Raw genomic sequence first — 15,575 nt, 5'->3', positions numbered from 1 at the left:
CCTCTTCCTCTTTCCACCTCTTTTAAAGTATTGAGCAAATAGCCTTTTATCAGCCCCAAATCAATAGCCTACATAAGGCTGTGTCTAAAGAACTCTTATTGCTCATTTTCTAATGTAAAGGTAGTGCAAATCTAACCCAGAATAATTATAGCACTGAAAAACAAGGGTGTAGGTAATGCCTTGTTGGGTGAAGAATGTTCCTCTGGCTGTTAGCAGTTACAGGACTGTGAATGTGTTGGAGATGTGATTTAGAGCTGTGTCCAGAGGAGAAACAGCTGTTGCAGGGAAAGAGGATTTTCACAACCTGAAGATTCTCCTGCAAAACATTAAAGCTTTGTAAAAGATCGTTTAATGGGGCTCAGCAGAAACATTGCTTTGCACAGGTGAATTGCAGCCCAGAGAATTACTTTTCAATATGTATAGTTTAAAAAAAAAAAAGCACAAATGGCTATTTGCCTTGTTAGCACACTCTTGATCTATACCCAGACACAGGTATGTATACTCAGAGTAAATTCTAAGCCTATTCAATGGCCTGGAAAGTAGTTACGGTACTAAATAAAGAACTGCTTTAAATAGACACTAGCTAATTACAAGATTAATAGTAATACCTGAAAATTGCTTTGACAGGCAGCAGGTGGGATAGTGTCCAATGGCCATTGTGTTTGTGTAGGTACTGTACCGTGATTTAAGACACACAGTAATCTTAAACGGAGAAACAACAGAGGGGATATAGCAAGGAGACAAGCACGCAGAAAGAAATAGCAAGGCAAGATGTCGTCAGGAGTCTTTAGTGATTGCACTTAAAGTGCTGGTTGTAAGCGGTTAACAAGGTTTCTGTTGGACTTTTATGGAAAAGTAGCATCGTGGTGAATAATCGGACAAACCATATTGTTGTATAGTCTAGTTGTGTTTCAATATTAGAAAGAGGAACACTAATTTTACGTAGTTTTCATGTCCTGACTGGCATCCTGGGTTTTTCATTTGCTGCCACTTTCACATGCTTTGCCACTGAGGTACAGTATGGCATGCTTTGACATGTAAACTGATTTCAGACTATGGAGTATCTTAGAGCTCTAGGTAAGAGACTTCCAAATCTCTAATGTTTGCTACAGTAGATTATCTGAGCCAATAATAAATCTCGGACTATCTAACTTAGTTTTTGATTAAGTTTATTTCAGTGCTACTGTGTCCCTGTTGTAAAAGAAAACATTGAATGACAGATATTTAATTAGGCAATAATGATTCTGCCTTAAATATTTCAAAATAGGACTACTGGGAAATGATAGTGGGAATTAAAGTAATCAGTTGTTTTTCCTTGTCTTGGAAGTCTTGGCAGTCTGGAAAGACTGCCATAAACTGTAGTCTGTATTACTCTGTTAACAGAATTAATATATTGCTCTGGTTGAGGCTGAGTAAATGCAATGGGTGATTAATCTCCAGCTCTCCGTACACTGGATTGCCACATGAAAGAAAAAACAAAAGTTTAAAGACAGCAGACATGCATATGGAAGAGAGTCCCAGTGGCATGTGTAATAAATCTGCAAGATCCCAGAATCCACCTTGTAACGCTCGGGGAATCTTGCAGATATTAACATCTAGACTTAGAGCTGAGCTTCTATGGCTTTAAGGACATCTACACTTGTTAGTACAAATAAAAGTACTTATTTTATTCTTTTTAATTCTTCTTTTTAATGAGACATTTAAGCTGACACTCTTTGGGATTCACTTTGTAGATGGGAACATAAAAGTTCTATCTTGTTTTATATTATACAGATAACAATGTATGTCTCGTTAGTCTTTGAGAATTTATGTTGGAGCCAAAGAGCTAAAATGACATGTAAAACTCCAGAGAAAGAAAGCAAATTGTGAACAGTTTTCTTTCTTTTATACCTTTTAAAATGAAATATGTATCCATTTAAACCTGTGAGTTGCCTTGATATAAAAATAGGTCAAGCAGGAGAAGAATTATGGCCGCTATCTCTATTTATATAAGTTTTGTTTGAAGTGAGCTAAGCTGTAAGGTATCTAGTGTTTCTTTGATACATAAATGTGGTCACCTACCCTGTAGAGCCAGACAAAAGTTGTAAAGGCCCTCTGATAACATTTACTTGTTTGAGAAAATTTCTGTGCTTCTTCCTATGGACAAAAAAAAGTGCATAGAAAGCTTTTTTTTTTTTACTTGGATGTACAATATATCTTATGGGAAGAGAGGGTTGCTGACACTAGGCTAACAATATTAATAGGCTAATTGAAGTCATTGATTCTGAGAGTAAGAGCTTTGTGGAAAATTATTCCATTTTCTCTTGATGCAGATGTAACTATTGATTAAGTCTGAGTGATTGCATGCTGTTACGGCTAGATGTGGACTGTGCTCTATGAGGTAACCTTTGGAAAAGAGTTCATCAACTGGATGACCAAATGCACCTGGACACCTTTTTTCCCCACGGTGCAAAGGCAGTTTTGTGGGTTGCTTCCTGTAATTGCGCACTTTGGAAATCTCAAAGCAAATCTCGATGAAGAAATGTACAGTTTCTTACAGCCAGAGTTCAAAGACAGATACGTGTTTCTGTGTAATTTTTGCAATAAACCATAATTAATTTAATTTCACACAATGTTCAGAGAAATTTTTCTGAATATTTTCATAAGTTTCATATGATTTCAGAATACATTGTGTAACCAAACCCAAAGATTTTGAAGTGGCATTTAGTAACATTTAATAACATTAGTTTAAGCTAAGCATAATTCTGGTATTCTAACTCTCCAGTCTCATTCCTGGCTGTCTGCTCAGTAGAGAAAAGTTAAGCTTTAGTTGTTACATGCATTGGGTGTGCAGCGCTATGGCTAGCTTTCCTGGAGAGTCTTTTGTAGGTAACAAAGCATTAGGATAGATTTTTATAATGTATTTAAATTACTAAAATTTGGTATATTTAAGTGTAAATATGACAATTGTAACAAAGGTCTGTCCTCTCAGGCTCAAAGAGTGTTGCTCTTAATTGAAGTGTTTATGGAGTCATCTGAGACATTTAATTGATAATAACACTATCTTTGTATTTTTACGCATTGTTATTTTATCTAAGCAGACCCGATAGATGGAGATAGATGTAGTCTGCCTCTAGCCTGCTCCCTCTGGAGCCTATTCTTTTAGCAATCCTATTATTTACTAAATTTATCTGTATTTTTAATTGTGTTTCTCTTGCCATCTGCTCTGCTGCATTTTTTACCTACTGCATTTAATCTGATTTTCAAAAAAACCCCTTTTAGTCTGGTATTAGATTCTGGGCAATGACAGCTGACAGAAATACTAATGTCTACTTGTAAATGGAAAGGAGGTAAAGTGCATCCTGCTAACAGCTTAATATCCAGCTTTGTAATAATTTCCCAGTGGTGTGTGAATGTGTAGATTTTTTTTCTGGCCTTGTGCGGGGTTGTGATGAACTGCCTGTTAAATGTGTCAGAAAAATGTGGGTCAGTTTTGAACTCGAGGGGCTAAAGCCAGCCTCGGAGCGGGGATGCATTCACAGCCACGCACAGGGTGATCCATAGCCTTTTGTCAGCCCTGTAGTATCACCAGAGAATTTACAGCCAAAAATGAGCCTTTAGGGATAAATTCAAGAAACTTGGACAGCTTTATGTTTTGCTTTTGGTTAAGGTGCCAACGGACCCGATAGTAGGGGAGAACTGAATAAATTGCTTCTCAGAGAGCTCTTCCAAAAAAATGCCTGAGTCCTGAGAAATAGAAAATCTGGACCTTGATCATCACCCTAAGCGGGGTCAAACTGGCTGAAAGAAAAACCTGATCAAGCTGGTATGCAAGAACTAACCTGGTCAGATGTGCTTCTTGCACCCAACTTCACACCTGTATTCAGAGACTGCAATATCAGGGTGCAGTTGATATTGCTGGTTTGCTAACACTTGCTGTTTGCAAACGTTTTGTATCTTACCAACCTCTGAATTAAAATCCTATTTCTTTAAACAGAAGCTAGCTAGTCTGATCTTTTCCCAAATATAATATTTTTATGCAAACCATCTTTAGTTTTTGCGACATGCTGCATTGCCAGTGACCTAAGGCTAGTGATAGTAAGGCTGTCAGTTCTCATCAGTGCTAAAAAAACCCAACCCCTCTTCATACAAGAGATGTTGCATTTTATTTCTATATGGAATTGCATATCTGAATATGCACTTTCATTCCACAGTGGGTTTTCCTAGGAGAGAGTGCAAAACTAATTTTAGATATTAGCGTTTCACCTTTTTCAGTTCACAGCTAGGCGTACTTGCTAGTTAAAATAATATTTAAAAAGAAGTCCTTATGTATGTATGGGTAATCTGAGATCATTTACAGGGAAAAAAGAAGAAAACAGAAAGTGCTGATTCAACGAGGTGTTAAAGTACATTTTGCTTTGTGCATGAGTAGTTTAGTTGATTACAAGAGCTCTGCTCATGCATTTCCAGGTAGGCAAGTGGTGAAGTACCCTGATGAATTATACTTTGTGGGAAAATTAGCGTAATAAAACTCAATGTAAGATTTTATGGAAGGGGATATTTACTTAGAGCTCTAAGTGAGTTGACAGTATGCATTCACACGCTTTGCATACTAAATAGCACCAAAACACACGTGTCCGGGTGGTCTGGCCAGGGTCATGAGTGTTATGTGGGTACCCCACTGGGGGTCCTCATGGTTCATTAGTTAGAATTAGTTTGGGGAAGGTCTTTTATACCCCCAAGGAATCACCAACCGTTACAAGGTGACCCTTTGCCTCAGGATCCTTCTGACTTCAGCTGACAAAAATCTTAAGCCAGAGTGAAGCCTGTTGTCATTTTTTCATCATTTGGAAAATACATTTGAGGCGTGTTTTCCCGTAGGGTTGGCAGGATGAGGAGGGGTGGGACCACCTCGTTGACACCTTCCTGGTGTGAGGATGCTGGGATGCTGCTGGTGGTATCGTCTTACCCCTGTGCAGGCATTTCTGTATTCTCATAAACAACATCTTCCTCAAGGAGAAAGGGCCCTTATCCTGAAAACCATCTCTTTTCCTCCCAGGAGCCGATGGGGATTACTGGCGTCTCCTCAACCCCGGGGAATACGTGGTGGGCGTCAAGGCGGAGGGCTATACGACCGCCACCAAGACCTGCGAAGTCGGCTACGACATGGGAGCTACCCAGTGCGACTTCACCATCTCCAAAACCAACCTGGCGAGAATCAAGGAGATCATGAAGAAGTTTGGGAAGCAGCCGATCAGCCTGTCCCTCCGGCGGCTCAGGCAGAGAGCTCGGCAGTGGCAGCAGCAGCGATAAATCTCAGCCCGGCAGTCCGCGGCGTCCCCGAGCTCTGCTTCTATCAGCCCGGCTGTAGTCGTAGTGAGAGTTACATAGCCCGTCTCTTCGTATGTATTTCTCTGCACGAGGCCTTTCTGTTAGTGGAGCTGGATGAATAGTGGGGTTTTTTTCAGTTTGGCGAAAAATCGGAAAGAAAATTCGAGCCGAACCAGAAGAAGCCCCAGGTTGGGGGGGAGATGCAGGAAGAATGTAGAAAGTTGTTTTTGAGTTAACCTGGAATGAAATTGTTTGCTTGTTGGGTTATTTAATCCTTTGTAAATCTGTTTTCTTTAAAAATAGAAAAAAAGGAAAAAAAAAAAAAGAGATACTTGTAAAGGAGAAGTGTTGTTTTGAATGAAAAGCTGAAACATGTTGTTTCTAAAGTATAAAATTGGTATATTTTTGCAATTCAAAAAAGTTTTGACACTCTTTACATTTTATTCTCATATGGGAGGAGAGCTGAGAGGGGACAACTTCTGTTGAATATCATAAAAATTTGTGTCAAAATGTCAGTCCCCCTTTCCCTGAAAGTCTACCTTTTGACAAGCACCGTAATATTTGGGGAAAAAACCTGAAGCGAATAACCCACCTTAGCTTTCCTGCTTGGGTTGTTTATATTTAAGGATATATTGTGATTCTTGAGTTTAATGCCAGGTTTTCTCCTCTGGCTTTTTAAGGCTGGTTTTTTTACTCCGTGAACTAAACCTAGTGAAAAGGGTAAGGGATAAGGACCACTTCGGCATGTGGCATGACTCCCCTTCTCTAACCTGGGAGAAAGACTTGAAACAAAGCTTTTCTTGTGGACACAGCCAGTCGTATCACGTGTATGAGAGGAGAGGCTTGGTCACTGACATGTGCATGGTTCACAAATCCACTGATACCACCTTTTTTCTTGATTTTTGGCCTGTCTATAAGTGCCTTTTGTGCTCATGCACACCTTGTCCCACTGTCTTCTGTGACATGCAAGGGATTTGGTATTCCTCTGCATGGTCTGCTCATCTTGCCACTGCAGCTGCTGCTTTTCTGGCCTTACGACTCTATGGGAGCAGGATTTGTGCTTTATTATTGGCTTTTAAGTAACAAAATTGTATGGCGGGACAGGATTGAGGTTCAGGAAAGATGCAGATCAGATCTAGGAAAGAATGAACTAAATAAACACTGGACAGTATCAGCTGGTGAAAATCAGCTTTGCTCCATTAGCTTCAATGTTATGACCTTAATTATACCAAATGAAGGGCCAGCTGTATGACTTTAGCCAGTCAAAAGTCTGTGGCTAAATAAACATCTCTTAATATGCTTGGTAGAAAGATTGCAGCATACACTTCCAAATACAATTCTGTTTAAAACATTTTAATTGCTATTACAGTTTTTGCCTATTTGATATGATTCTTGGAAAAGACATTCACCAAAGTATCGTTCAAAACTGAGGAAAAATAAAGGCAAGTAGAAAACTTACTGTAAAAATACCATGTGCCATCTGTATTAAATCCTTTTTCTTGTTAATGAATCTTGCAAACACATAAAAGGCAAAAGATTGCAGAATGAATAATCATGAAACCTTGCATAATAAATAGTCATATTCTTAAATTTCTTAGACAATTCCAGTCCATGCTTGTTCTGCAGATTCCATTAAATAACAGCAATGTATCTGGCAGCAAGGGCTGAAAGAAAATAGAAGAGTGCATATGTTATTTCCTATAACTTGATTTATGGAACTCCAGCTCCCAGTCAGCATCATTTAAATTAAGTAAACCTACTTCAGAGGTAAACAAATAATCCAATCATTACATTAGCATTTGGAATTATATTTTACTTATTTCACTCTATCTACCACCCTTACAACATTCTATATGCCATATATTTTTGTATAGCAAATTTAACAGCAAATTGTCAAGAAGGGGTTTTTTTGGCAGCTGAGAAGGGATTAATGATGTCTTTGTGCAGGTAGCAATGTGAAATAAGTTTGGAATGTGGAGTAATGACAACAGACTTTTGCTAGCAGTTTAATTTGGCTTGTTCATTGGCATGTGTAGATTTTGTTACCACCACAATAGATCAGGGCCATACATGATTTTTTATGGGGTTTTTTTGTTGTTGTTATGAACTGATGGAGTTTCTTAGGTAGCTTCTCTCTGGAGTCCCACGGAGGCTACCCAGTCATCTTGCTGGGGGTGGTTGGCATGCACAGGCAAATGAGGAACTAACCAGCCAGATTTAAATCACTGATAATCAGATTGAAGGTGGAAACCACTGTCTTAGTCCTGGCAGGTCAGTTCTTTCTACCGTGAAATTATGTTTCAGGCTGGTCTGAGATTTACTTTACAAACCTAGAGGTCCCAATGCTTTGTTCTCAGGTATGAGGTTATCTCAATGAGAAGGGGGTTTTTTATTTAATAACAAGAAGTGGGTTTGATGGGAAATTCTTCAATGTCTATTAGCTAAAAATTAGATGGACTCTGATTGCTGAAGACCTCAGTAACATCAGATGCTGAAGACGGTGGCCTTGGTGCTCTTTACTGGCCGTGACTAGTGCTTACGCATACTTGGGCACAGCAGAACTATGACTAATGCAGGTGACCTTACTCCATTTTAGTCCAGGCATTACTAAATAAATGGCCTAATAGCTGTCAAGTGTACTTGTCTGTGCAATTATTTTTGGATTGTCCAGCACCTTTACACTGGAAAACACTCAAGTTCAAAGGGATTTTACTAGCAACTTCAGATGCATGAATATCTCGTGCTGAGATAAGATGCTTATGCCTGCCCTGAATATAATAATACTGAACTGATGTGTGCCCTATTTACTGCTATAGTTATGCACTTGGGAGTTAAAATGTTTATTTTCTTTGAAATACATAGCACCGCTATGTAACCTTTGGATAGACCCAAACCACAAACCAATAAATCTGGATACCAGTGTTTTCTATTTATCTATCTTTTCCACATCTTTAGAACAGATATTTTTTTTCTAAATTCTGTGCTTTTAATCTCTTTTCCTTTCAGTGTTTTAGGAAAATAGGCAACCCTACAGAAATGACAGGAAATAAAACTTGAGGATGGATATGATCCTTTTATAATTACAGATCCATTTTAACAGCTACTTATACAAGGACTTTGCTAAACTTTGAACATCCCTGATATAAAAGAAAAAAATACAATCCCTTCCAAGTAATAAGAAATTCAGCTGCACAATCTCATCCACACAGTAAAGGTTAAACAAATAAAAGGTTAAACCAGGACATATTCTACTCTCCTTGGTAACACCAGCCATCAGTCATCTGCTCCCCTGCAGAGCCCTGACAATCATAAAACACAGTGGGAGCTGGCTGGCTTCTCCTTGACTATCCACATCATTCTATCCAGCTATTCATTTTTTATCTAATTCTCATAATTTTTATCACCCCATATCTCAGTTTTTCTCCTCCATCATAGTAACTACAAGAATGCTAACCTCTCAAAGGCAGATCTCGGTATCTGCTAATCAGCTTGTGAATGCTGAAGCCAGTAAAGCTGTATCTACTAAAACTATATCTGCTTGCACACGTTGGTATAAATGTAGTGGATCTTGGTAATCTCTAACCCAAATTTAATCTGTTGGCACCAGAAGGCTGTTAGGAGTATCTGAGTATCTCTTTTATGAGGAGGCTGAGCTCTGTGTGGGTAAAACACACTGATAAAAATGAATCTAAATAAACTTACTGACACTGCTGGTGAAGAAATGCATTTTTTCATTGGATATTTTAAGCCCATCACATATTTTCAGCTTCTGTCACAAGCTACTTTCCCTTCTTTTATCCATGTATAGTTGTGGTTTTTTTCCTCTAACTTCAGTTCATTATTTTCAGTGGATTTGGGACATCCTCCCAAAGCATGGATTTCAGCAGTCAGTGACGGACTTATGCAGCCAGATTTCATTGCCTCTTTTATCATGCAGTGGCAGGTGGTTGACCTTTTTGAGAAACACTGGAACAGAGAGGAGTTAACTTGAAATAGAGTACAAGTGGTTTCACACCAACAACTTTCACTCCTTTAAAAATTGGTATATAATTGCCGTGGGTCTGAAAATGCCCGAGTTTGGAGGCAAAAGTGCTTCTTTACCATTTATCTTCGTAAGCAGTCTCTGTGTGTATTTAGTCAGGTTGCAGCCATAAGCCTGAGGGGGGGAAATGTAAAAGCACATATGGGTCGTATAAATTGTGGTAGCATCACCTCCTGCTGCAGTACGCTGCAATGCCGGCATGGAAACACCGCGGGACAAACAGTTCTGTGGACACTTACCAACTACCCAGCAGGAGCCCAAAGAAGCTCTCTTTCATACTCACGAAGAGAATAAAACTTTCTAAAAGTCTTTTTCCTTTCTTACTGGAGCAGGTGCATACATGGAGAGAGGGTCTGTGATTTTTACAGTTGATTTCATGCATAATTTTAGTACCACTTTTGCCTGTGTTTTTTTGTGCTATCATAGTGGCAAGCAGTTTTCTCAGTCCTTTCCAGTCCTTAATAAATGGCTATGAATGCTTTTTTGGCTTCAGGTGATTAACTTTTAGAAGTTTTAGGTCTTTATTCTGGTATTTCCTTAATTTTCCAAGTTTAAATCACATTTATACACTTAGTCTAATGTGCTTACTAGTCTTTAATTTCTTTTTGAAGGTCATTTACCTTGAGACGACATTTCTTTATTTCACTGTAACACTATAATATAATTTTTGAGCCGCAAAAGTTATGTTCAATGGAGCCATCAGGGTGAATACAATCTTGTGCCTGGAACAGTAAGTCTCTAAATAACCATTCTCTGCCATCTTCCACTGATATAATCACCATTTTACAGCATGTATAGCCAGTTTTAGTCTAGGTGAGACTTACAAACCCACCAAGTCCACATTCAGATCTGCAGGACAATTTGTTCCATTTTGGTAGCTTCTCTGTCCTCTTAACCTGACAAGTTACCCAATTTTATTTTGATGGAGATTTAGATTACTGCTTCACATGAAAATTTTAAACAGTGCTCTCATGCTCATTATCTGTTCCTTGCTCATTAGGCAGAAAAAGGACATTTTTATGCCTTTCATAAATTTCAGAGGGGCTGTATTGACTGGACAATTTTTGGTATAACATTTCAACTCATAACTACCTGAAATGAATACATTTATCAGTAAAAAATGCCAGGAATGGCATTTTGGAAAGCCCGGGGAAAAAGTTTAGGCAGTGAACATAAAGGTACTTTATAGCTGCATGTTTACATACTTAATCTGCTTTTTCAGTTATACGAGTGACATTAATCATCTGCTATAGTGCCAGGATCAGAGAGGTTAAATCCATCTTCCCCTCCCCTGTGTCTGGTGGTTTGTACAGGCTGGATTAAACAATATCGCACACAGTTTTCTGCTCAAGCTACTTTGCTTGACTGTATTAAACTGATTTTCAGGGACCTTTCCAGCATTTACCTCTTCCTATTAGCCAGGCTCCCAGATGAAGGTCCAGCCTTCATCTGTGAAGATCATCAGAGCATGGCTGGAAGTGCCAGTATCGCATCTGGAGATAACACTTGGGTTCTCGAGGTACACCGGAACTTTTGAAAGTCGGGTTTTTTCAGCAAAATACTACAAAGAGCATTGCACTACTCTGCAAATGCCTACTCCTTTAGATTAATACTACTCTAAGAGAAGGCATGGGTAATTTAGAAAGCTCCATTTTCCTGATCAGAACGTAGATAAAGAAAAAGCTGAAGGACTGATGAAGAGCAAATATTGAAAAAAAATAAGATGAAATAATAGCTCCATAAGGAATCCTTTGCAATCAGATCTTAGAATTTCTGCAAGACTTCATGAAGAAGTTATAGGTGTATTTAAAGTTGTCTTGCAACACCTATGAATTCCATACAAAAAGGAACACTTTTAGCCAGTAGCTTAAATAATAAATCATCCTGGCTTTCACTCCATACTGAGGAATTGCAATGTCCAGTGTAGACTGGGGCTGAAAGATGCTGTCTCAGAGGGTAAAGAAACAATGTGCACAGTGGCTTTCAAGGCCAGAAAAAGATAAATGGAATACAGATCTAGAGAAATAGAGAAATATAGAAACCCAGAATGTAGCTTCAAGCATGGCAGCTTGGTAAGTGCCCATATGGAGGGAGCCCTACCAGGCTTGTGATAAAAAGTATGTATACAGAATGGGCTGTTCTATGAGAATGAGATGAAAAAAAACCACAACCAAAAAAAACCAAAACAAACAACCGACAACAACAAAAAAAATGCAAAACAACACTTTGATTTTTGCAAGCAAAATAAGCAAGCAAAAAACCCTCCTCTGCATGTTTGAAATAATATTTACGAAAGTACTACCAAATCACAATTATGACAGAAAGCTCTTTTCTGTTGAAGTCTTTTCCATTCCAACTCTTTATTGTGTACTCTGAAATACTGATGTGGTTTAGAGAAAGCAGTTAGTAACACTTCCCACCTACTATTATATGAAGTAATATCAACCACCTGATATTTTAATTATTCTGGTCATTAACTCTCACTTAATTTGCAGCAGCTGCTTTCTAGAATTCAATACACCACTTCTGTCAACAACACAATCATTCTTATTAACTCTGTACTATCCCAGGAGCAACAAAAAAGAGCATTCAGGGTAAATCATCATTTAAAGATCTAACAAATTTCAGCCAGCCTTATTGTCAGCAAGTAAAAATATGAAAAATGGAATTACTTTTTGAAGTTTAGATGTGACAGAAATTCAATACCTGGGTTAATAAGGATCAATGGCAGCATAATCTCACTTGAATAGACATGGGGGATTTAAATTTGAGATGTATTTCTTACCACATGGCTTCAGGATTTTTTTTAATGTAAAAGGCGTTAAAATCGCATTCCTATTTATTATAGTTTTGTGAGCCCTCTAACTCTCAGGTGAATGGAATCATTAATTTGCTTGGCTCCTACTGGCATGCCAGAGCTCTAACCCAGCTCACTAATCAGCTGCCAGTGGTTCCAAGGTTGGATCAGGCTTTCACAAGCAGAACTGGTAGATTTACAGTATAATCTGGGAAGGAGTGGAAAGCAAATGGAAAAACAGACTCTGCTTCTACGATCTCCCCTGTATCTGCCTAAATGCAAAAGTTTATTTTTCTATATTTAGCTAATGAATGGCATCTAGAGCCACTGTAATTAATGAACATAATGGTTTCTGGTTATGTTTCAACCCCCTCTGGTTGCACTGAAGGACCAAGACCATCAAGTCAACAGCTCCACCCGAAGCAAAGCGTAAGCTGTTAAATCTAGCTATTCAGTTTAATTCTAAATGGTTTTTGTATTGTTTATGCTATATTGTAATTCTAAAACTCTAAAATATGTTGCTTGAGTGTTAGAACTTTGAGACTTATTCTCCAGAGACAGAAGGTATCTGGTTTTACTGAAATTTCACAGCACTGTTTCATTGCAGACTTTATACTGCTTTTGCCCTAAGAAGGTCATCAAGGATCAGTTTAATGCCTTTGAGTCACTCTGAATTTGAGTATGGATGGTACTAGATTGTCAATAACCATGCCACCTTCAGCATTAAGTGATGTGCAGAACATATGTGGTTTGGAGAAAATCCGGAATTATAAAACCAGTTTCTTGCTAATGAAAGTGTTCATACAAATTAATTGATGAATTTCCATCTTGGCTTCGGAAGCAATCTATCATTCCTAAAGCAGTGTGAGTCTCCAGAGAGTACTTTTCAGATTATCACTTTTTTTAGATGTATTATTAATTCCTTGACTGCTGGATGATTTGCTGTTAGCAGACTGAAAATCAAATCTAGTAAGTGCTTGAAAATGATGGGGTTTCACCTGGTCACTTGCTTGGTCCTTGCTGGTACTAACTCTGGGGGCAATAACAAAGAGCAAAACTTCCCCACTCTTGAAAATGCACCATTAATGCTGGTTGAGAAGAAATATTATGGACCAGATCTGCACAAAATATAAACCAATAGAGCTTCCCTGGAACTCATCCTTGTAATCTGCTGGAAACTTCTTAGATTCTTAGGTCTAGTGTTTGGGAAATGAGAACAGAAAAAGCATGAATTGGGGGTGGGAGAAAGATAACACTTTTTCAGAGGAAAAAGTGAAGCATGGAAAAGAGGATTCAAGTTGAAATCTTCTACTCCCCTATTTTCCTGAAAAATCTTCCCTGAACTTGCCTTTTCCTGAATTTTCAAATAGTTCTTGTTTTTGAAGCAGTCAGTGAGATGGCCAACAAAGAACAGCCTAAGTGGTGGCATTTGAAGATTTCCAGTCCAAGCCAGGAAGTTCGGAAGCAGATGCTGGCATATTATTTTCCCCCAAACGTTGATAACTGTAGTTTTTCGAATAACAGAACATTACTGTGAATTTGGGGAACTGGCAGGAAGGAGAAGACTGGGTATTTTTCACACCAGGGGAACTGGAAGAGAGCTGGAGAAAACTCAGGGTAGGAAATGCTATGGTCAAAGAAACATTCCCTCAACAAGTTTATGTTTTGACGTGATTTTCATGTTTGGTGTGAAGGAGGAAACGGTGTGATATCCTTTTCGTGGCAGGAAGATGGATGGTCAGTGGAGCACATGTGAAAGAAGCCAAGCCAGGGCTCTGTTTGCCTCCTGTTTTCCAGAGTATTTGGCTCACACCAGGCACAGGCACGGCTCTGAATCATCACTGTCCCATAACAGAGAGTCTGGAGAGAGGTGTTGAGTTTCTACAAAGATAATATAGAAGTATCATGAACTGCTCAGGATGTTGAAATGATCCATTCCCAATTTAAAATAAAATAAATGTCTGTTATTAGAGTTAAAAAATAAACTTTGGAGGGCGAGGAAAGAACAAATAAGGATGCTAAAAATAATAGAGTAGGAATGAGTCTCTGTGACCCGCAACAATACCGGGGTGTGTGTTTATGTGCCTTGTGTGGGCATGTTGTATACACTTCATATGTTTACTGTCAGTAGACAGAAGAAATTATGAGGACAGGCAGCCCTCAGGGGGCATCAACACTGCAGAGCTGCCAATTGTTTGACATTAGAAAAACCAAACTGTACGAATGTAGCCTTATTATAGTAACAATCAGAGCAGAGTGTAGGAGTCTGTAGTATTTATCAGCTTTCCTGATTATATCTCATTGAATTTCAGTGATGAAGCTGCAGCCTAAGAACTCAAGATGTAAAACAATGTTTTTAACATCCCTCCTACCCTCCAAAAAAAGAAAAAAAGAGGGGGAAAAGAAAAAAAAAAAACCACACGCTTGTTGTGGTTTAACCTCAACCAGCAACTAAGCACCATGCAGCTGCTCACTCACTCCCCCCTCACTTGGGATGGGGGAGAGAATTGGGAAAAAAAAAAAAAACTCGTGGGTTGAGATAAGAACGGTTTAATAGGACAGAAAGTAAAAAAATGATAATAATAAAATGACAATAATAAAAAAAATTTGAATATATGAAACAAGTGATGCACAATGCAATTGCTCACCACTCGCTGACCAATGCCTGGTTAGTTCCCAAGCAGTGATCCCCCCAGGCCAGCTCCCCCCAGTTTATATACTGGTCATGACGTCACATGGTATGGAATACCCCTTTGGCCAGTTGGGGCCAGCTGTCCTGGCTGTGTCCCCTCCCAACTTCTTGTGCCCCTCCAGCCTTCTTGCTGGCTGGGCATCAGAAGCTGAAAATCCTTGACTTGGTATAAACACTACTTGGCAACAACTGAAAACATCAGTGTGTTATCAACATTATTCTCATACTGAACCCAAAACATAACACTGTACAACCTACTAGAAAGAAAATTAACTCTATCCCAGCCAAACCCAGGGCAACCCTGAAGGACACCCCAAAGTTTCCCGTGACTTCCCTATCTGAAAATGCTACCTTGAAATATTTAGGAACCTGGCTGTGGTTTTATATGAGTCAGGTTATAAAGAGGCTTTAGAGAGGAAACAAGAACAAATGCTCATTTGTTGAAGCTATACCAAACCTACTGACACCAAGATAAAATTGCCTAACCACTTTGTCTCTGCATTTGATAGACTTCCTTATCAGTAATTCAAAGACAGCTGTCACTACTTGCCAAGAGTTAATTTTTATTGGATTCCTACTGTGAAAGTATGATGATTTTCTACATCAAAATTTGTGACCCATCCCCACTTGAATGTTTGTAAAACACCCAGCACATTGTGGGTGCTGCTGTAAACAAAATACTGATAAAAATATGTCATTTGAGCTCTGATAAAATGCTGCCAACACTTGTATTT

General features: G+C 38.7%; 1 protein-coding gene across 1 annotated transcript in view; it reads left to right on the top strand.

Moving 5' to 3' along the window:
* CPXM2 (carboxypeptidase X, M14 family member 2) overlaps positions 1-9,833 on the top strand; it is a 79,465-nt gene extending 69,632 nt beyond the window's left edge. The window contains exon 13 of the mRNA XM_009915062.2: positions 5,039-9,833. Within this exon, the coding sequence (XP_009913364.1) occupies positions 5,039-5,292 (254 nt within the window). The 3' untranslated portion in view covers positions 5,293-9,833. The remainder of the gene's footprint in view (positions 1-5,038) is intronic.
* The last annotated feature ends 5,742 nt before the right edge of the window (positions 9,834-15,575 follow it).

The sequence above is a fragment of the Haliaeetus albicilla genome, chromosome 11 (genome assembly GCF_947461875.1).
Source record: "Haliaeetus albicilla chromosome 11, bHalAlb1.1, whole genome shotgun sequence".
Taxonomy (NCBI): Eukaryota; Metazoa; Chordata; class Aves; order Accipitriformes; family Accipitridae; genus Haliaeetus; species Haliaeetus albicilla.
This window is presented reverse-complemented; position numbering and strand designations above follow the sequence as displayed.